We start from the raw sequence: 20,199 nt of genomic DNA, 5'->3' as shown, positions 1-20,199 counted from the left end.
CGGATAAATTTGTATAAAGCTTTTTAAATTAATCTTTATGGATACCTATTTCCATAAAATAAAAAAATAAAATTTATTTATAGCCTATTAGGTACTTAAAATCATGTTTTAATATTTTTTGTTTAAGAATCTCGCCAAAGGCCACGTTATCTGATAGCGTGTGACGTCGTTTGGAGTAATTAACAATGGCGCGTTCCACCTAAGGCCCACAATGCCATCAATCACGACCGCTAAAATTGCCGTCCAACTAACGTAAAAAACTCTGCGGGCGTTGTGGGCGAATTTTATAAGTGAAACGCATATTTGGGCGCTGTTAAGTGTCAGGCGTCAGCTGTGTGCTCGCAATATGGCGACATGGTGAAAACATGATGCAGGCGTACCGGACGCTTAGTGGAACGCGCCCAATGCTTGACGACACCCACGGGAAGAGAATAATATAAATAATATGCTTTATTGTACACCACAGTATAAACAAAAACAGTAAGTAAAGATGATGTGGGAATAAAAGATTATGTGATCATTGCATCATAGCTAGGGCTAATTTGAAGAACATATAAGGCAGTATGTTAGGCTTTCGGTAGTAAACTATTATAGCAAGTTCATTCCTTAGGACGACTGCCCGAGTCACGCGAGCTTGTACGCATTAAGCGGCCGCTAGTGGGTAGGTAAGCGGGCGAGGGTTACCGCAGCGCCTGCAGCTCGGTCTCCAGCTGCGCGCGCAGCTTGCGCTCGGTGAGCTCGCGGCGGTCGGCCGCCTGCTGCAGCGACGCCAGCGCGCGCTGCAGGCCCAGCACGCGCTCCACGTAGCCGCCCGCGTGCCGGCACTGCGGAGGGCGACACACGCTCACCACTGCTAGCTAGCGGGCCCGCCCCGCGTCCCGGCCGGCGTTTACTTTATTCGTTTGGGGAAGATACTACAATAATACAACTAAGTGCAAAAACTAATACTACATCGTAAGAACTTATGCGGCAAATACACCGACGGATAAAATATCCGATAGTAAAAAATTGAAAATCAAAATATAAATAACACTCCCCAAACAAAAAATTTTAACACCGACACTAATGTAGAAACATCACCAAATATGTCCCCGGTTGATTAGTGCAGTGTCAGAGATGTCAGTGTGGTTGCGGTGTTACTGTAGAAATGGAGTGTATGTAACTGTATAATGTTGTGTCTGTGTGTATCTGCACGGGTCTGAGTGTGGCGCTGGTACCTCGTCCTCGAGACGTACGACGTTGGCCTGGGCGTTGGTGAGCGCGGTGTCGAGGATATCGATGTGCGTGCGCTGCTCCTGCAGTGTAGCTCGCTGTGCCGCCATCTCGATCTCCTGTCGCTCTTTCGCACATGCCAACTCCTTGTCTACAAAGTACGAATAAATACTAAACAAACGTAGCTGGGCCTAAAATCTACTCGTCATAATCATCCACGACTGGTAAAAAAGTACATCGATTTGTATAAATACTTTTCTACTTCTAATAAAGACAACTTCCCACAAGAGTTATTTCTATATTTATTGTATAACACGAAAATGAATGCAACAATAATAGTGCGGAATATTTGGCTTTCTTATAATTCGGTAACGCACAAAGTACAACTTTGTGTTGGGCACAAGTTTGTTTCTAAATCATATTTTGACAATATTAAAAACATTTAAAGGCTCAAACATGTAAAAATAATTAATCACTATCATAAACATTACTCTGTGAGATGAGTTGCGCGATGAGCATCTCCCTGTTCTGCAGTTCCTTGCGCAGCGCGTCGCTGTTGCTGTCGCCCTCCGCGCGCACGCCCTGCGACAGTAGCTCCACCTACCACACGGTATCAGACTCGTTACATTTCAGTTCTTTACGTTATATATTAATAAGGCATGTGTAATTTTTTTTCTCTGATAGTGTCCAATAAAGAGTATTTGTCTAAACGTCAAACCAACGGTCACTTTTCAAAATTAAACAGTTATTACTACTATGTACGAATGAAAGAATTACTGACCGAGAGATAATTAATCTTAATGAGAGGAAGATAAATTGATTCAGCAGAAGTATGAGTAAGTGAGTATTTACGAGGATAAGATTATTTAAGTTAGTATAAGAGCAAGTTAATGAGTAATTCTTTTTTTTATATACAACTAGGTCGGCAAACAAGCGTACGGCTTACACGATGGTAAGTAATGACCGTGGCTTATAAACGCATGCAACACCAGAAGTATCGCAAGCGCGTTGTCGACCCTACCCCAAGCCAAAAAAGTAATTGAAAAAAAAACTAATTGAAAATAAACAAATTGAAAAAAAAAAACAAATTAAAAAAACAAAAAAAAAGCTACCGTTACGCGGTATCCGACGTTGCTTAACTTCAGTGATCGGACGAGAACCGATGTATTCTACGTGGTATAAACCAGGCGGTCACCCATCCAAGTACTGACGAGTCACACGTTGCCGCGTCACACGTTCTCTTTCAATTTTACCCACATGCGCCTAAAGAAGTTCCACTTCAAAAAGTGGTAGCAAAAGTGGTGTGTCACTCGCCTGCTGCTTGAGCGCGCGGTTGAGGTCGTGCAGGCGGCGACAGTCCTGCTGCAGGCGCACGCGCGCGGCGCGCTCCAGCCGCTCGCGCCGCTCGCACGACTGCACCAGCTCCTCGTGCGCCGACCGCACCTTCTCCACCTCCTCCTCCAGCTGCCGCACCACACAACACTTTGTCAACTTTATTCTCTTACACAACACTACGGGGACACCCTGGGATTTCAAACTAATCATGCCTATTTATGCCTACTTCAAAAACGGCCATTACTATTTTAACTGTATTTATTTCTTTATTAGATTTTACTCGGTATACCGTATTTGATGACTCTTCTTTATCACATATTTCATTTAAAATCGGAAGGAGCGCTGCCAGGTACTTACTTTTTGAGCTATTTCTAATAATATGTATTTAATTGATTATATTATCGAGTCGATACGCTGTAGGTAGGTACTGATCAATGTAAATTAAAATAGGTTTTTTTTCGTTTGTGAACATACATTATCAAAACCTCCTTTATTCTCGATTTCACCTCTGTAAGCTAAAGCTTATACACTCGTGACTCCAGTGGTCCTGCATACAAGTACAATTCGTGGGGACGGTAGTCAACATTTGGTCGTCATTTGACTTTTTAGGCTCAACAACAAAACCAAACCTAATCTATGAATTTTATTTATCAAATAACATTTCTGTCAAATATCGTATTTTATACCATACAAACATTAGGATATTTTTACACCCGTTAAATTTCTAATATCAATCACCCGTTAAGTTATTTAATAAATATAACTTTTTAATAATAAAATAAATATTTCAATAACGATACAATTACAATTAATTATTGCCATCCAATCTTAATACATTAAACTCATAAGTTTTAAAAACCAAGTCATCGACCAAAAAAGAAGAATTTGACCAGTAACGAATATGGTGTACGAAATAAAATACGAAAGGTTTACGGATATTGTGAATCACGACAAAAAATAACAGAATTAAGTGCAACGCACTTTACGCTCGTTTTCATTCAAAACGAGAGAGTGACGACACGAGTGAAAATAAATATTACTCACGCTCTGAATCAGATTTACTTACGATCATCGGTATTTGGGGCTGACCTAATTATTTTTGTGATTTATCTATCACATTCCTATAGGTACTTGCAACTGAATTGTAAACAAATTAATATTAATATATACGATTTTATTTTTGTGTTACCTACACATTAGGAATTCTAAACATTTTTGAATATCATATCAAAAATTGACCGCTCCAGCGGGGATCGAACCCGCGTCTCCGACTGACCGTGTCGGCGCTCTAGCCAATTAAGCTACGGAACGATGTACCCGCTAGATCGAAATTTTTGATAATGATTCGAAATATAATTATAAAAAATATATTTAAGCGCCTTTATCGACCAAAATTTACGAATTTTGCTTTTTTTTTTCAAATAATTTGCAAATATCTTTATTTTTAAAAGAAGCCCTAAGGCCTAATTAAAACTTTGGCTTTCAACTGCTACCTTCACCTGCATAGTAAAATATACCGAGTAAAAAATATTTCGCTACTTGATGCAAATATCACTTACAAACAAAAAAAGTGCTTGCGTACAAAGTACACATGTCAGAAGTGAAAATTCTTTGGCAAAGTAATTTTTAAGTCACGTTTATATTTATACAAATGTAAAGCTTTAGATTTCGGTTCCAGCGCCATCGACAAAAGCGTTACTGTTTCATTAAAACTTTGACGTTTCATCAAAACGTTGCCGTTTCATACGTAAAAATTTTACCCTCATGCGCCTAAAAGTTTCATTTAAAAAAATAATATTCTTTGCCATCTGAGCCTATGCAAACTTTTCAGTGCAAATTAGTGACATTATTTCATAAGACATAATTATTATGTATGTGCCAGTTTTCAAGAGAAGGTCATGGTGATCGATTTGAAAGTTTACTAATATTATTTGTGTACACTTTCTTGATTAAGTAACGGCTTAAAAGTTGATTTGGGAAATATTATATTCAATATTCAATATAAATATATTTTGTATAATGGGTTGGATATACATATATCATATAGTTAACATGACTGTGTTCAATGCTGTGTGAGCATTATAAACTGATCATTTTTAATATAACTTTTTCCCGTTAACAATGAAAGTGAGTAAAAGTATTAAGTAAATCCTTATTGAAGGTCGAGTCCATACGAGATCACGGCTACAATGTGAAAGTGAAATGTATATTGATGACATTTCATTATAAAACGAGATTGACTAAGAGTTGCAAAAATAATTTTAAAAGTCTGGCGTTGCTTTTATAAATGTATCAGAAAAGTTATGGGGTTATTAAAGCAAGTTGGTTTCAATATCAACAGCTTTCGTTACATTTTTTTTATAATTGCTTAATAATAGTGAGTCATATGCTTGTTCATTTTTAAGTTCTTGTTTTATGTTGGTGAAAATCTTTCACTAAAATGTTATTAAACTTATTTTAAAATGTATGAAATGTGAAATAATACCTAATAAATTAAAAGGTAAATTAGTTTTAGTACTTTGTATTGCATCCATGAATACAACAGTCGCTTAGACCGAATATAAAAAATCATCATATCAAAAATTTCGATCTAGGGAGTACATCGTTCCATAGCTTAATTGGCTAGAGCACACGATCAGTCGGAGATGCAGGTTCGATCCCCGCTGGAACGGTCGAAATCAAAAATAGCACGGTGTCGTCTCCTGTCAAAGTTTTTCATTGTAATGTGAAACTTTGAATAGTTACGGGTTTCTGTAAAGAACTCACTATAGACGGCGCTACGGTCGCTTAGACCGAATATAAAAAATCATCATATCAAAAATTTCGAGTACAAATTAAGTTAACGGAGAATCGAACCAGAGTTGCACGGATAGTCCTCATGTTGAATAGCTACTGGACTGGCCGCTTTGATACTTCTACAGTCAAATTAATGGTACGTAAGGAGACGACGCGTTGGCGCAGCGGTCGCAGCACTGGTTTGTAGTTGTTGCGCTGACGGTTGCGGGTTCGATCCCCGCACACGACAAACATTTGTATTGGCCATGCCAGTGGCGTAGCGTGGTTGTCGGCCGCCCGGGGCGGAAGAAAATTTTGCCGCCCCCTTATTTAGGTATTTCAATTTAAAGTATACTAAAACTTACTTAGCTGAGTGGCTACGACATATAGAATTTAGCCACCCCTTTCGTCCCGTGGGTGTCATAAGATGCGACTAAGGGATAGAAAAGTTCCAATAATAATAATAATGATAAAGCTTTATTTAATTCCATGCAAAATTCATCAATCCTTATCTCAATTTGCCCAAATCAAAGTTTTCAATCAATTAAATAACAATACAAAATAATTAATAGTACTTATTAGATTTTATTAGATTAGTGATCATTATTAAGACATACTATTTCATGTAAAATAAATAAATAAATCTAATATATAAAATTCTCGTGTCGCGGTGTTTGTAGTTAAACTCCTCCGAAACGGCTAGACCGATTCTCATGAAATTTTGTGTGCATATTGGGTAGGTCTGAGAATCGAACAACATCTATTTTTCATCCCCCTAAATGTTAAGGGTAGTCAACCCCTAATTTTTTTATTTTTTTTTATTTTTAGATAAATTATTTATATTTTTATTTTTTTACGATACAACATTAAAAATACATACAATCCTAAATTTTCAACCTTCTACGATCAACCCCTATATTTTATTTGTTAATTATAAACTTTAATTTTTTTGGCAGGATTTTTATATTTATTTTGTCATTACTTAGAATAAAAAAAATTATATTACTCTTAATTTTCAACCTTTCTACGATCAAGCCCTATTTTTCCATCGCAATTTTTATTTTTTATTATTTTTAATAATTTCCTTTAATAGTGATTTTTTTTCTCAATTCAATTTGATCTCCTGCCTTCGCCGGTCGATAACTATCAATCGATCAGTTATCCCCGCTAGATGTCTACATTACGTTGTCACCTCTCATCCAGCAAACATCATGGAGTAGGGATGAGAATAAAGCCGGTCTCCTGTCTTACTCACTATACTGTTTTCGGCCATTGTTTTTTTTTTTATTTGTGTACCGATCGTAGTAGTCTGTTATACGTATTATTTTAATTTTTCTGTGTACTAAATAAAGTATACTTTCATTATCTACAACGTTTATAAGTAAATCCCTGCACACTTATATTATAGTAAATAGTTTATTGGCAAAACAACGTTTGCCGGGTCAGCTAGTTAATAATATGAAATAGCAAAGTTCCAATACCACTGTGGAACTAGTGAAGCCGACCGATGGCGGTATAGCCATCCTACAGCTAGCTTTTTAAATACACAACCGAAGACGAGCAGCAGCGTCTTCGGTGCGACAAAGCTAGCCCTGCGGTCACCAACCCGCCTGCCCAGCGTAGTGACTATGGGCAAAAACCCTCATGAGTTCGCGGTAGAATTTTAGGCCCTCAGTTCTCGGTAGCCCCACTATTCCCGGCTATAGCAGCGGCCGCGGTAACGATGGGGCGGAGGGTGCTGAGGATCACCGGGATACGGGAGGCTGTCACTCAAAACTACAGGTACTACGTACCAGTTACGTATAATGGAGGCATGTTACGGCTGGACCACAACCTTACCGAACTGGAAGTAAAACTGAGTCTTAAACTTAAACTTAAGTGAAGCATACTGGGGTTGTCTAAAGTTTGAAGAGAGGGCGAAGACACGATGATCTTGGACTCCGGGCACTTGTTCTGCTTCCGTGAAGGTGATGGGCTTTCCTAAGGTGGCGTCGATTTTCTGGTTCACAAGACTCTCACTAACAACTTTGTGGAAGTCAGCAATGTGTCGACCCGGGTAGCGTACCTTGTACTTAAACTCACTGACAGGTACTCCTTAAAAGTGATACAGCTCTATGCGCTGACCTCAGTACAATCTGACAATGAAGTCGAAGCCTTGTATGACGATATTACTAGGGCCATGCATGGGACTACTTCGGCCTTCTACAACGTTGTTATGGGAGACTTCAACGCTAAAGTGGGAATACAAGACCGCGACGAATCGAGGATCGGACCACACGGGTAGGGGCGCAGGAATCGCAGGAGGTAGATGCTCGTCAACTACTATGAGTCAGAGGGGTTCTTCTTGATGAATTCAATTTTTTTGAGAAGAAGCCCCAAAGGCGGTGTACATGGCTATGCCCCAACACTATGACGAGGAACGAGATAGATTCATCATAGCGGATAAAAGGCATATATTCAGAGATGTCTCCTTGGTTAATTGGTTTAACACTGGCAGTAACCACCGGCTATTGCGGAGTACTTTAAATATATACCTCCGAAAAGAGCGGGCCCGCTTAGTGAAATCCACTCTCCGACGTACGCTGCCCCAATTACTATGTGGCTCCGAGCAGTTTCAATGGGAACTCCAAAACCGATTCGATTCGCTGGAAGCTACTGGCAACGTGGAAGAGATGACCGACAACGTGGTGAAGATGGTGTGTACACTAGGTCGTAGGCACTTTCCGCCGACGAAGTCAACAAAGCAGTCCAACTCTCTTCCGAAGCCTTGGATCTAATGTTGCGGAGGCGCGAGTTGCTCACTGCTCAAGCAGCTTCGCTAGAACAGAGGGCTTTTTCCAAGAAGATACGAAAACTTGTACGCCGAGACCTCCACTGCTCAAATACGAGAGAGATTGCTACTCTGATTGAGCAGAATAGGGATGACGTAGTTACGACTGAGCTACTTAAAGCCGCAGGGCGACCTGCTCTAAAAGTCTTGGCGAAACTCTTTCACGCCGTCACCCACCGAGGTACCACGCCGGAGGTGTGGTCCAGTAGTGTGTTTGGTGCTGTTCTTTAAGAGAGGCGACAAGTCTCTGTCAAAGAATTACACATCGATCTCACTTCTGAGCCATATCTATAAGCTGTTTTCGAGTGTTGTTACGAATCGTCTCGCCAGAAGACTCGACGAATTCCAACTACCGGAGCAGCGGGGTTTCGAAACGACTGACTGAGCACTGTAGACCATATCCATACTGTTCGGTAGATTATACAAAAGACAGAATAATATAATCAGCCGCTGTGTATGGCATTTGTGGACTACGAAAAAGTCTTCGACTATTGTTTCTCAAAATAGAAAAACAAAAAATACTGTTTATCCAAATGTTTTGGATTAAGTTTTAAAATAGCCTAGCAATTATTTTTTTTTTTTGTATTAATAAATGAATTTGATGTAATTTTTTTTTTATTATTTCACTTTATACGTAGCGAAGCACGTACCGGGCCGCTAGTATTTACTAATTGTTTTTATTATTTAAGTGTTGTTCAATTTTGCCGCCCCCTAAAAAGTGCCGCCCGGGGCGGGCCGCCCCCCCCGCCCCCACTACGCTACGCCACTGGGCCATGCAGATGTTTGCTGTGGTCTGGGTGTTTGTGCAGTCCTTGTGGGTCTCCCACCGTGCCTCCGAGAGCACGTTAAGCCGTCGACCCCGGTTGTTATGACACCTGATAGCGATTGTTACTCTAGTAGGGAATATAGCCGCCAACCCGCATTGGAGCAGCGTGGTGGATTAAACCCTGATCCTTCTCCTACATGGGGAAGGAGGCCCAGCAGTGCGATATTACAGGCTAAAGCGTAAGCCTAAGGTAAGCGATTACTAAACTTTAAGAAACTATTTCTCTAAAATGAAACCAAGTTGGCACCTAGTATTTAGAGATTTACTTGGTACCTACCCAGCCTACAAACACGCCAAGGGAGTCCGCTCAACTAGATGCACCTGTTGGACCGTCTCCTCGTAAGAAACATAACAACAGAACCGAACAGAAGACAAAAACATAGTCTCCCATTTAAACTTCATTGCAGTCAGTTAAAAATGGCGTACTTTATTATAAAAAACGAAATATATTTTATCTGTGTAGTGGACAAAATTCCTTTAAAATTGACCCTTCAACTTGTAATCTCCACTGGAGACAGAAGGGCTGGAGTGTGGTCACGAGTATGTTATGTTTATTCACGAAACTCTGAACCTCCATTGTTTTTTTTCCGGTTTGGATGATTCTCCATTTGGGTGGAGCTCACCGTGTCTTAAACAGTACGTAAAGCTGTCGGGCCCAGTTGTTATCATTTACACTTGTTGCTAGGGTTGTTAGTAGGAATATATCCATCAAACCGTTGTGAAGCAGTGTAGGTACTGGACTAGGCTTTTCCTTTAAGCTGATTCCCTTTTTCTACAAGCCTATATAAACCTATAAGGCAGAGGGATATAACACACGGAACTCGGAGCCTCCACTTTAGGCGGGAGGGCTGGTAGTGTTTTCAAGAGTTCCGAGCACACCCGCGCCCGGGTCACACCCACCTTGTCGGTCTTGGCGACGCGCTCGCAGGCGTCGGCCAGCTGCCGCTTGAGCGCGTGGTTCTCGCCGGCCAGCGCGTCCAGCACGGCCGCGAAGGCGTCGTCCGGCTCCGCCAGCGAGCCCTCGCCGCCGCTGCACCAGCCGCTGGACTCCGAGCCGCCCGGCGCCGCGCGCACGCCCACGCTGCACACCACACTACACTGACACCCGCGCCCGAGCCGTACTGCCGTGCTTGGGTAAAGGGACTAGAGGGCAGTATATTAAATACGAAATCTGAGAAAATTTCATTTTGGAATTGTTTGAACTAAATAAGTATATATTTAAAAATTGTCGTATAAGAAATGTACATTTTACAAAAGCAGTGAAAACGGTTATACTTTTCTTACTTAAGCACGACAGTACAACACTAAATTCTATCAAGCTATACTACCGCACAATGTGTTATACTATATAGAATCAGAACAGAGGTATGCAGTGGTGTAGCGAGGGTGGGGAAAGGGGGAATATCATGCCCCGGGTGCTACTCACGCTACGGGGCGCCAAATGGTCCGTAAAACAAAAAATTGCTGGATATTATATCGTTTTCGAATGGAGGGGGGGGGGGCTATATAGTATTGAGGTGTGATAGATAAAGCAAGCATCGTCTCCATAAAGGTCCATCCAACCTTTATACATATCCTTCAATACAAGCTTACAAGCTTGATAATAATTTAAAACTTGATGGTTCCAAATATGCTAATATAATAATTAATATACGCTATTACATATCTTGTAAAGAAACATACCTTGTCAAATCCGGCTGTGATCTTGACAGATTCAGTTTCTCCTTGCTCAGCTTGGCCTTAGATCCCTTCCCCTTGCGCTCGTCGCGTAGCTTCGAGGGTGCGCGAGGCCGCGGTGAAGCAGGTGGAGGAGACTGGGCCACTTCTTTTGCGAGGTGCTTCAGTACGGACGACTGGTTTAAGTAGTCATCGGGTATTTCGGTTATTTCCTGATTCAATTTTTAACATAAAATTTACTCCTACTGCTTACCCAGCAGTAAGGATAATTTTTTTTAAATTACAATTAGATAGCGAATAAGACAGAAGTAGAAAAAATTAAAAATAAAATAAAAATAACCTGTACTCCATGGTCAGGTGGACTAGTGTATATTCTTTGACCTCCGATGTCGATATAATTTGCACTTGCAGTTACTGTTTGCTCCTTGTGCATTTTCGGTAATGGTATACCACTAGGCTTCTTACCCATTTCTGTCTTTTTTAGTGTGTGGTATGGTGAAGACTGGGTATTTGAATGCTTAACTTCACTATTGGTTCGTTCGTGTTCTCTATTAAAAGTGAAACATTATTACCATCTACATGAAATGGAAATGGGAAAGTTACCATTATCAATTTAAATCAATACATATTATATTATAATAAAAATGTAAATGGTTGCTGTCTGTACATTTAAGAAATATGAGAAAAAATATTATTGAGACCCTTATCAACTATAATAAGCACCCAAATGATTGTCAGAATTTTTGTCTGTTTGTCGGTGCGTTTGTGCATGCTAATCTCAGAAACGGCTTATCCGATGTAGGTGTGGTTTTTTCTAATATATTATGGCTAGCTTAGCTTGTAATTTAGAGTTTGTTTTATGTCAACCAGGTCATAAATGAAAATTTAAAGAACTAAGTTGAACATATATCCACGAGGACAAAGTCCGAGCACAGCTAGTTTAAAATAAGTTTAATACTACTAAGTAACAAATATAAACAAAATGCATTTACAATGCATTTTACACACCGAATTGGCGTCGGTCGTGAGGACCAGGAATCATCCTGGTTGTGTATGATGAGGGTATTGTAAGAAGAAGATGAAACATCAAGTGAACTTCGGTTACTGTTTCCACCACTCACTGAATCTTTTAGCGAGTTTCTATTACTACCTGATACACTGTCCTGGTATGAAAAAAAAATTCTAAAATAAAATTAATAATATTAAACAGTTTTATAATTAATTAAGTTTATATTCAATTTAACCAATATAACCAAAGAAAAACCTTTCCGTCTCATATAATATGAAATAACAAAAAGGAAATTACATAAAAACTCCTTTATAACACCTGGATAAAAATTGTATTCCATAAAACAAATGATAAATATGGTATGTATTAATCCTAATATAATAATAACCAGAAGCTTAAAAATGTACAACAAATGTTACTTCATATATATATGAGAATTTATATTGAAGGTTTAGCAGAAAACAATGAAGAGCAGCACAACAGCCAAATAATACTGCTCTCAAGTATAGTTTTTTTCCTGTGGTAAATAACCGCTCACTATAAGCTCACTATATGCTTGTCTATCACTATAGTAGTATGAATAAAAAGAAAAAAAAATCAATGGACAAAGTATGTAATGTATTTAAGTTTACAACTTTTACCTTAAGCGAATTCCTGTTATTGTTATTGTTTGATTGACTCTGGTTCTCCTGCCCCTGGGGCTCTACACGAGCAGTGTGTCGGACAACATATCTTTCCTCTCTAGACAAGTTTTCATTAGATGTTGACACATCTGTTTCACTACCAGACAAGCTCTGAGGGAATCCACTAGGAACTGAGAAACAAATGAAAGTAACAATCACAAGTATTTCACTGTTTTAAATGTTTGCATTTTTTAAAAATACATTTTATTTATTAAATTACAAATAAATTTTCATCATTACAACATTATTATTTTTATAGTATTGTGATTATTTAACTAATTATTTAAAAAATAAATATAATCTCTATTTACATTATAATCCTTTGTCAAGTAAAACAGTATATTAAAAGTTTAAAAAAAATTTAGTCAGTCCACAAACTATTCAAAACACAGAAAAAAAGAAAAACTATTGTAAATACTTATGAATTTAGTGTTGCTAAATAAAATAAACAAGGGCACTTACATTACAACAGCTATGATTCATATAAAAGTTAGGTTGTTTTATTTTGTGATTGACGATTTGAATTGACAAATTTAATTACTTACCAGTCTGTTTTGGCGTCCTCTGGATGTTATTAGAGAATGAGAGAAAACGTCCCGTCGGTCGCATGGACCCCATTTTTTTATTGTGACCTTAAAATTTTCAGCTGGAAATCATTTCACTTCACTTTTTAAAAGATTATGTCACGTATATAATTCTAAACACTTTCCATGTGCAAATAAATTAAGACCACTGTGTTTATTACCATCACACTGATAGATAGAAATAGATTGCAATAAGAAAACGAGGAATAGACTCATTACAATCTGAATATTGCAGCAATGTAACGTGACTAAAAACAACTTACTTTACCTCAGCGCTTATTTCTTAAGTGTATCACATCAAAATTGAATTATTAATATTCGAAGTGAGAAATAGACAACAAAACAAAATAATATCCTGTTCTTATTTCATATTAAAATGAAATTAATACATAATATATGTACGGGCCATGGGGTCAGCTAGCTGTCAAAATTACAAAGTGTTTTTAATTTTGTCTATTACCTAAACGTAAACCTATAATAAAACCATAAAACCCTTCAGCATATCCTTGGTTGTCAAAAGTATCTACCTGTCAAGACTTGAAGCCTAGCTTAAACAATCGTTCATAATTGATTAATTTGTTTATCAAAAATTAAACAAATTAATCAATTATAAACTTTTTTAGGCAATCGACTATTATAAATAATTCATTTTGTTTAGTCGAAAAACAAAATATTAGAAGAAATAGCAACAAAGATTCTGATGCTTAATATAATTTACGTTTAATATAACGCGTAACATTTCGCTAGGTGCGTGACGGTAGCCGCTGTAGCGCCACTCGAGGATGCTCCATCACTCAGGTATGAACTAAAACGTAGTGGTTATATCCTCTTTGCTATGAACCCCTATATAGGCAAGTTATTTATATATATTCTTTATTGCACTAAGTAATTTTATAATATTCTATCTATCTATCTATATCTATCTATCTATCTATCTATATCTATCCATCTATCTATCTATCTATCTATCTATACATATATAAAAGCGAAAGGTCACTCATCACGAAATTTCCGAAACTATAACACCTACAAACTTGAAATTTGGCAGGTAGGCTTCTTATAAGACGTAAGCATCCGCTAAGAACGGATTTTACGAAACTCAATCCCTAAGGGGGTAAAACGGGGGTTGGAAGTTTGTTTGAAAGTCCTATGTCTTTGATGTAAGAGACTTGAAATTTAAAATGTACGCTCTATAGATGGTGAGAAGGTGTCCAAATAATGTATCGCAATCTATATATATGTATATATATATATATATATATATATAAAAGAGAAAGGTGACTCACACATCACGAGAACTCAAAAACCGCTGGATGGTCCATCCATCCAGGATGGACAAAGATGAAATTTAGCAGGGAGGCAGATTATAGTTAGTAGAAGGTTTAGGCAACGGCCTAGTCGATTTTGATGAGAGTTTCACTGGAAGTTGACCAAAATTAATTAAAAATAAAGAATAAAAATAAAGAGGTAATTTAATAGCTGAATCTTTAAGATTAAGTATTAATTTTAGAAGAATATTAATATTTTAATTTAAGATTTTTTTATTTAAGTTTTTAAGTGATGTTGATATCGATAATAACGACAATAATTGTATTTGCTCGCAAATGATAAAAACCGACTTCAATTACATCGACAAGTAATACAACGTAGGGAGACGAAAATATAGTGAAGTAAATACGCGTTATCAAAGATTACTTAAAAAGTTGTTATCAGATTTAAATGAAATTTGAATATACACACACGATAAACATCAGCTTTCGATTAAATTAAAAATCATCAAAATTGGTACACCCAGTAAAAAGTTATGCGGTATAATACAACGTAGGTCAACGAAAGAATAGTCAAGTAAAAACGCATTATTAGATATAATAACTCGAAAAGTTGTTGTTAGATCTCAAATAAATATAAGTGGGACCAAATGACACACACCACCTTTCGATTAAAAAATTGTCGAAATCGATCCACCCAGTTAAAAGTTTTGAAGTAACATACATTAAAAAAATACAGTCGAATTGAGAACCTCCTCCTTTTTTGGAAGTCTGTTAAAAACGAAACTATACATTTTTTATTTAAACTTTTGTATAGTTAACCACTTTTGTGCTCAACTACTGTATTACATTTTATATTAGAGTTATCTGAGGATAATGATGCTGCTTGTAGAACAACACATAATTATGTTTCATTTATAATAGGTACTTGTTTATTTTTATCCATTGTTCAATTATTTTTGTTCTTAATAAAAAAAAAAAAAAAAAATACTTACACGCTAGACTTATTTATTTCGTTTCATCGTCATCGTCGTAATGGAGTTATGGACAACGTGTTTGTTCTCGTATGATGTTCGTTATTTTCGTGAGTTTGTTATTTTTTACGATTGTAATCGTAAAATACTTAATTGAGTTGTTTATATAATTAAGTATAAATTTAGTTGTGTAATAAACTCATTAGAGTTTAATCATACTATTTTAGTATAATTAATTAAAATACCACGAAGACGACAAATGTGGAATTACTTTACTGTAGTGCATGAAATTGCAAAAAGAAAAAAGCTTAAAGTAAATAGTATCTATATAAAAAGATACTTTTATTTAAAACTACTATATCGCATAAAAAAATATGATAATCGATATATTATAACATCAATTACCCAATAGGAAGAAAGGAATATTATCAAAATCATAATATTTTATTGATAAAACTTGAGTTACCCGAAGCGAAACGAGTGCGGGCCGCTAGTCTATATCTAATATATAAAATTCTCGAGTCGCGGTGTTTGTAATAAAACTCCTCCGAAACGGCTTGACCGATTTTCATGAAATTTCGTGTGCATATTGGGTAGGTCTGAGAATCGAACAACATCTATTTTTCAACTTTAAAATACATAAAACTTGTTTTCATTTTAAACCTATAAATACCCCTGGAAAGTATAATTTAAAAACAATTAACTCTATATGGAAGGAAATATAACATATATAATAATGATAATAATAATAGTGAACATCATATAAATATTTATGAAATATATATAAATTATATATATTTAGTTGTAGTTTTGATTTTTTTTAAAGAACTCTTTTTTTATTTAATAATTAAAGTTTCGAATCCAGCTCTCAATAAATAAATAAAAAAAAAACAAAAATTAAGTTGGAAGCATTGGAAGTGTCAAATTGTCATAAAACATCTTTGGTCACAGAGTACGTTGAATATATGTCTTAATATGTCTTTGGTCTTAATGTCTTGACTCTTATACTAAATCGAAATATTAGTTTATACTTACGTTCAACTACTGTTTTAAAATCTTTATCATCCGATAAAAAAAAACACTTAAAAGTTGTTTCTATAACAATTATAATTCTGACATACATTTTTTACATATCCTCGTCTGTAAAAATGTTTCGCTTTATTTTTAAAAGGCCGGTTTATATTACTGCTGTACAAAGTTTAAAATTTTTAACATCACAAGCAGCAAAACCAATAGGCATGAAAAGTTATGAGAATAGTAAGTAGGGCGCTGGATAGTTGTATTTTCTTGTTTTTAGTTTAGCCATATTATTGCAATTGTAAACAAAGACCTAATTAATATATCATAGATTGTAAAACAATATTTTCGTATTAGGTACAACTACTCATCATGAGGTGTCACAGGCAATTGCTCTTCGCCGATTTTATTCAGAACAAGCTCGTAACGAAGACGTAATAGTAGATTACGATTATGTTAAAAATGCTACAAAAAATAAAAATATCCTAGTTATTGATGTAAGGGAGCCTAATGAAGTAAAGGAACATGGAAAAATTCCTAACAGTGTTAATATTCCATGTATGTAATTCATATAAAATAATTCAATGTAGCTGTATTTGTCCTATGTATTAAAGTCAAACAGCTAATTTTGACTATCACTTTTTAGTGGGTAATGTGTCTACCGCACTTGGTACAATGTCTGAAAAAGAATTTGAAAAATTGTACAACATACCTAAACCTACAGAAGAAACTGAAATTATATTTTACTGTATGATAGGAAAGAGGTCTGGCATGGCACAACAAAATACTATTAATCTGGGATATAAAAAGTGAGTTTTTTTTTTTTAATATATATATAAGTAGGTATACAATTAAAATTTACTTATTTTAATAGAATTATTATCTTTCCTTTTTTAATATCACTACTCTAGCGATAAGACCGCCTTTGTACACTGTTTTTTTATTTATTTGTAATATGTTATTGTGTTGATCGTTGTTGTGTACAATAAAGAGTATCTATCTATCTATCTATCACTTTTGTAATCACCAATTTTTTTGTTGCAGTGTGAAAAATTATCTTGGCAGTTGGTTAGAGTGGGAGAGCAAAACACGTTAGTCAAACTGAAGCAGGAGTTATGAAAACTAGTCTTCATTCATTTTTTGTTACTTATACATATTTTATTTGATGTTGGTTTTTAAATAAAACTAGTTTTTATTATACTTCTAATTTATATTTATTTTTGTCTGCTTGACCAATCATTCCAGCTGCCCAAGTATGTCTTGGATCTGTTAAAAAAATCATGATTAAATTTATTTGTATTTTACTTTATAGTGTTTTGGAATGACTTCTGATACAATTTTGTTCATTGTGAGACGTTTATGAATTCAAATTCATCTAAAACTGCTGAATGTTTTAATGTTTACTTTTTAAATTACTTATCTAAAGCTTCCCAATATTGAGAAAACTAGATTCAGTAAAAGAAGAGAGAAGATGAAAATGATGTGGTAAATTGAATAGCTATGTTTTTCCAAGACCATCACCCTGTAGTGAGCCATTGACAGAGGAAACATCACTTCATCATTCACCATACATGTTAGAAAATGTGATAAATTCTAATTATCCATTTACTTTGTATATCCAAGCTGAATTGCTTTATCAAGTGCCTCACTGGAACGTCTACCAGATTGACAATAAAATATAAGCTCATCAGAAGAAGATGGCTTAGGTCTTTGAAATTGTTTCTTAAAATCTTCTTCTGACATGGTAGCTAATGCATCCTGAACACTGCCCACTGAAAAATACACAACAAATAAATTTTAAACCCTATGTGACTATTAAGAAAATAACCAGGGGCTTTTTTTTAAATACATGGTATGTTAATGCTGGAAGGGATTTTTCCTGTTGATTTTACTTCTTCTGGATTACGAACATCAATAATAACTTTTTCTGGCTGATGAATGACTTTAAGCATGTCTTCATAGCTAACTACTCTTTTAGGGTCAACCATATTTGAGTAAGCCGCTTTGGTGATGAAATAATTCTTGTTAAAATTTCCCCCTGCAACGTTATAAAACTTTATTAATTCTATTCAATCAATTTAGTACTTTGGCAAATAATTATATCAAAAACAATGTTAGTGTAAAACTTATAAATTCGTTTTTTTATTTTTTTGCAACAAAATAAAAATGGTATAAAAATAGTTGGCCAAAATTTAGAAGTAATGTACAATAACCAAAGAAGTAAGTACGTAGGAAACATTTGTACAAAAACTTACTTATTGTTGATTTGTAAATCTTAAACAAGTAGGATGAAATAGACATTTTGACAAGACAAATGACAACCATTAAGTTGCTTACTTTAGGAACGGACGATCTTGTGTGTATGTATTGTGTATTTATTTATTTATTATTTTTAAACGTAAATATGACGTAAATGTCGTACACAGATGAATGATAATATTATGATAATTTGTGAACGTCCTGTTTTTCTTTTCCTAGTGTGTATAATATATAATATAATTAAAACATTAGATGTATTTTTAGTGATATTTGTGTTATTGTTCGTTGTTTCAGGTTGTGGTTAAAAAACAGTGGCGTAGCGTAGTGGGGGCGGGGGGGGCGGCCCGCCCCGGGCGGCACTTTTTAGGGGGCGGCAAAATTGAACAACACCTTAATAATAAAAACAATCAGTAAATACTAGCGGCCCGGTACGTGCTTCGCTACGTATAAAGTGAAATAATAAAAAAAAAATTACATCAAATTCATTTATTAATACAAAAAAAAAAAAAAATAATTGCTAGGCTATTTTAAAACTTAATCCAAAACATTTGTTTAAACAGTATTTTTTGTTTTTCCATTTTGAGAAACAATAGTCGAAGACTTTTTCGTAGTCCACAAATGCCATACACAGCGGCTGATTATATTATTCTGTCTTTTGTATAACCTACCGAACAGTATGGATATGGTCTACAGTGCTCAGTCAGTCGTTTTGAAACCCCGCTGCTCCGGTAGTTGGAATTCGTCGAGTCTTCTAGCGAGACGATTCGTAACAACACTCGAAAACAGCTTATAGATATGGCTCAGAAGTGAGATCGATGTGTAATTCTTTGACAGAGACTTGTCGCCTCTCTTAAAGAACAGCACCAAACACACTACTGGACCACACCTCCGGCGTGGTACCTCGGTGGGTGACGGCGTGAAAGAGTCTCGCCAAGACTTTTAGAGCAGGTCGCCCTGCGGCTTTAAGTAGCTCAGTCGTAACTACGTCATCCCTATTCTGCTCAATCAGAGTAGCAATCTCTCTCGTATTTGAGCAGTGGAGGTCTCGGCGTACAAGTTTTCGTATCTTCTTGGAAAAAGCCCTCTGTTCTGGCGAAGCTGCTTGAGCAGTGAGCAACTCGCGCCTCCGCCACATTAGATCCGAGGCTTCGGAAGAGAGTTGGACTGCTTTGTTGACTTCGTCGGCGGAAAGTGCCTACGACCTAGTGTACACACCATCTTCACCACGTTGTCGGTCATCTCTTCCACGTTGCCAGTAGCTTCCAGCGAATCGAATCGGTTTTGGAGTTCCCATTGAAACTGCTCGGAGCCACATAGTAATTGGGGCAGCGTACGTCGGAGAGTAGATTTCACTAAGCGGGCCCGCTCTTTTCGGAGGTATATATTTAAAGTACTCCGCAATAGCCGGTGGTTACTGCCAGTGTTAAACCAATTAACCAAGGAGACATCTCTGAATATATGCCTTTTATCCGCTATGATGAATCTATCTCGTTCCTCGTCATAGTGTTGGGGCATAGCCATGTACACCGCCTTTGGGGCTTCTTCTCAAAAAATTGAATTCATCAAGAAGAGCCCCTCTGACTCATAGTAGTTGACGAGCATCTACCTCCTGCGATTCCTGCGCCCCTACCCGTGTGGTCCGATCCTCGATTCGTCGCGGTCTTATATTCCCACTTTAGCGTTGAAGTCTCCCATAACAACGTTGTAGAAGGCCGAAGTAGTCTCATGCATGGCCCTAGTAATATCGTCA

The 20,199-nt window shown here is 36.6% G+C and overlaps 3 protein-coding genes across 3 annotated transcripts in view; 1 reads left to right on the top strand and 2 right to left on the bottom strand.

Annotated features, from left to right (window-relative positions):
* Nucleotides 1–13,118, bottom strand: part of LOC123655230 (angiomotin-like protein 2) — a 29,897-nt gene extending 16,779 nt beyond the window's left edge. The window contains exons 1-10 of the mRNA XM_045591057.1: nucleotides 12,893–13,118; nucleotides 12,306–12,478; nucleotides 11,664–11,818; nucleotides 10,996–11,203; nucleotides 10,662–10,867; nucleotides 9,879–10,059; nucleotides 2,527–2,676; nucleotides 1,704–1,812; nucleotides 1,218–1,363; nucleotides 685–824 (exon numbers count right to left, since the gene is read on the bottom strand). Coding sequence (XP_045447013.1) covers nucleotides 685–824; nucleotides 1,218–1,363; nucleotides 1,704–1,812; nucleotides 2,527–2,676; nucleotides 9,879–10,059; nucleotides 10,662–10,867; nucleotides 10,996–11,203; nucleotides 11,664–11,818; nucleotides 12,306–12,478; nucleotides 12,893–12,965 — 1,541 coding nt within the window. The 5' untranslated portion in view covers nucleotides 12,966–13,118. The remainder of the gene's footprint in view (nucleotides 1–684; nucleotides 825–1,217; nucleotides 1,364–1,703; nucleotides 1,813–2,526; nucleotides 2,677–9,878; nucleotides 10,060–10,661; nucleotides 10,868–10,995; nucleotides 11,204–11,663; nucleotides 11,819–12,305; nucleotides 12,479–12,892) is intronic.
* Nucleotides 13,119–13,338: 220 nt separating this feature from the next.
* Nucleotides 13,339–17,390, top strand: LOC123655111 (putative thiosulfate sulfurtransferase, mitochondrial). Its single transcript, XM_045590949.1, has 6 exons — nucleotides 13,339–13,343; nucleotides 13,679–13,729; nucleotides 16,076–16,125; nucleotides 16,548–16,748; nucleotides 16,837–16,999; nucleotides 17,235–17,390. Exons 1-6 carry the CDS (start codon nucleotides 13,339–13,341, stop codon nucleotides 17,284–17,286), a joined length of 522 nt encoding a protein of 173 aa, XP_045446905.1. The 3' UTR covers nucleotides 17,287–17,390.
* LOC123655234 (thiosulfate:glutathione sulfurtransferase-like) lies at nucleotides 17,380–18,559 on the bottom strand. Its single transcript, XM_045591061.1, has 4 exons — nucleotides 18,446–18,559; nucleotides 18,040–18,228; nucleotides 17,800–17,962; nucleotides 17,380–17,456 (listed from the first exon to the last, which is right to left on the bottom strand). Exons 1-4 carry the CDS (start codon nucleotides 18,513–18,515, stop codon nucleotides 17,405–17,407), a joined length of 474 nt encoding a protein of 157 aa, XP_045447017.1. The 5' UTR covers nucleotides 18,516–18,559; the 3' UTR covers nucleotides 17,380–17,404.
* Nucleotides 18,560–20,199: the final 1,640 nt, after the last annotated feature.

This window comes from Melitaea cinxia, chromosome 7 (genome assembly GCF_905220565.1).
Source record: "Melitaea cinxia chromosome 7, ilMelCinx1.1, whole genome shotgun sequence".
NCBI lineage: Eukaryota > Metazoa > Arthropoda > Insecta > Lepidoptera > Nymphalidae > Melitaea > Melitaea cinxia.
This window is presented reverse-complemented; position numbering and strand designations above follow the sequence as displayed.

Excerpts from the sequence above, each read along its gene's own strand:
- LOC123655234 (XM_045591061.1), bottom strand. The coding sequence starts at position 18,515 with ATGGTTGTCATTTGTCTTGTCAAAATGTCTATTTCATCCTACTTGTTT. Across the intron at positions 18,229-18,445 it reads GATTTACAAATCAACAATAA|GGGGAAATTTTAACAAGAAT; the intron begins GTAAGTTTTTGT and ends ATAACGTTGCAG. Across the intron at positions 17,457-17,799 it reads ATTCAGCTTGGATATACAAA|ATCCAAGACATACTTGGGCA; the intron begins GTAAATGGATAA and ends TTTTTTTAACAG.
- LOC123655111 (XM_045590949.1), top strand. Across the intron at positions 13,730-16,075 it reads GAGGATGCTCCATCACTCAG|TTGGAAGCATTGGAAGTGTC; the intron begins GTATGAACTAAA and ends ACAAAAATTAAG. Across the intron at positions 16,126-16,547 it reads AAAACATCTTTGGTCACAGA|GTACAACTACTCATCATGAG; the intron begins GTACGTTGAATA and ends TTTTCGTATTAG.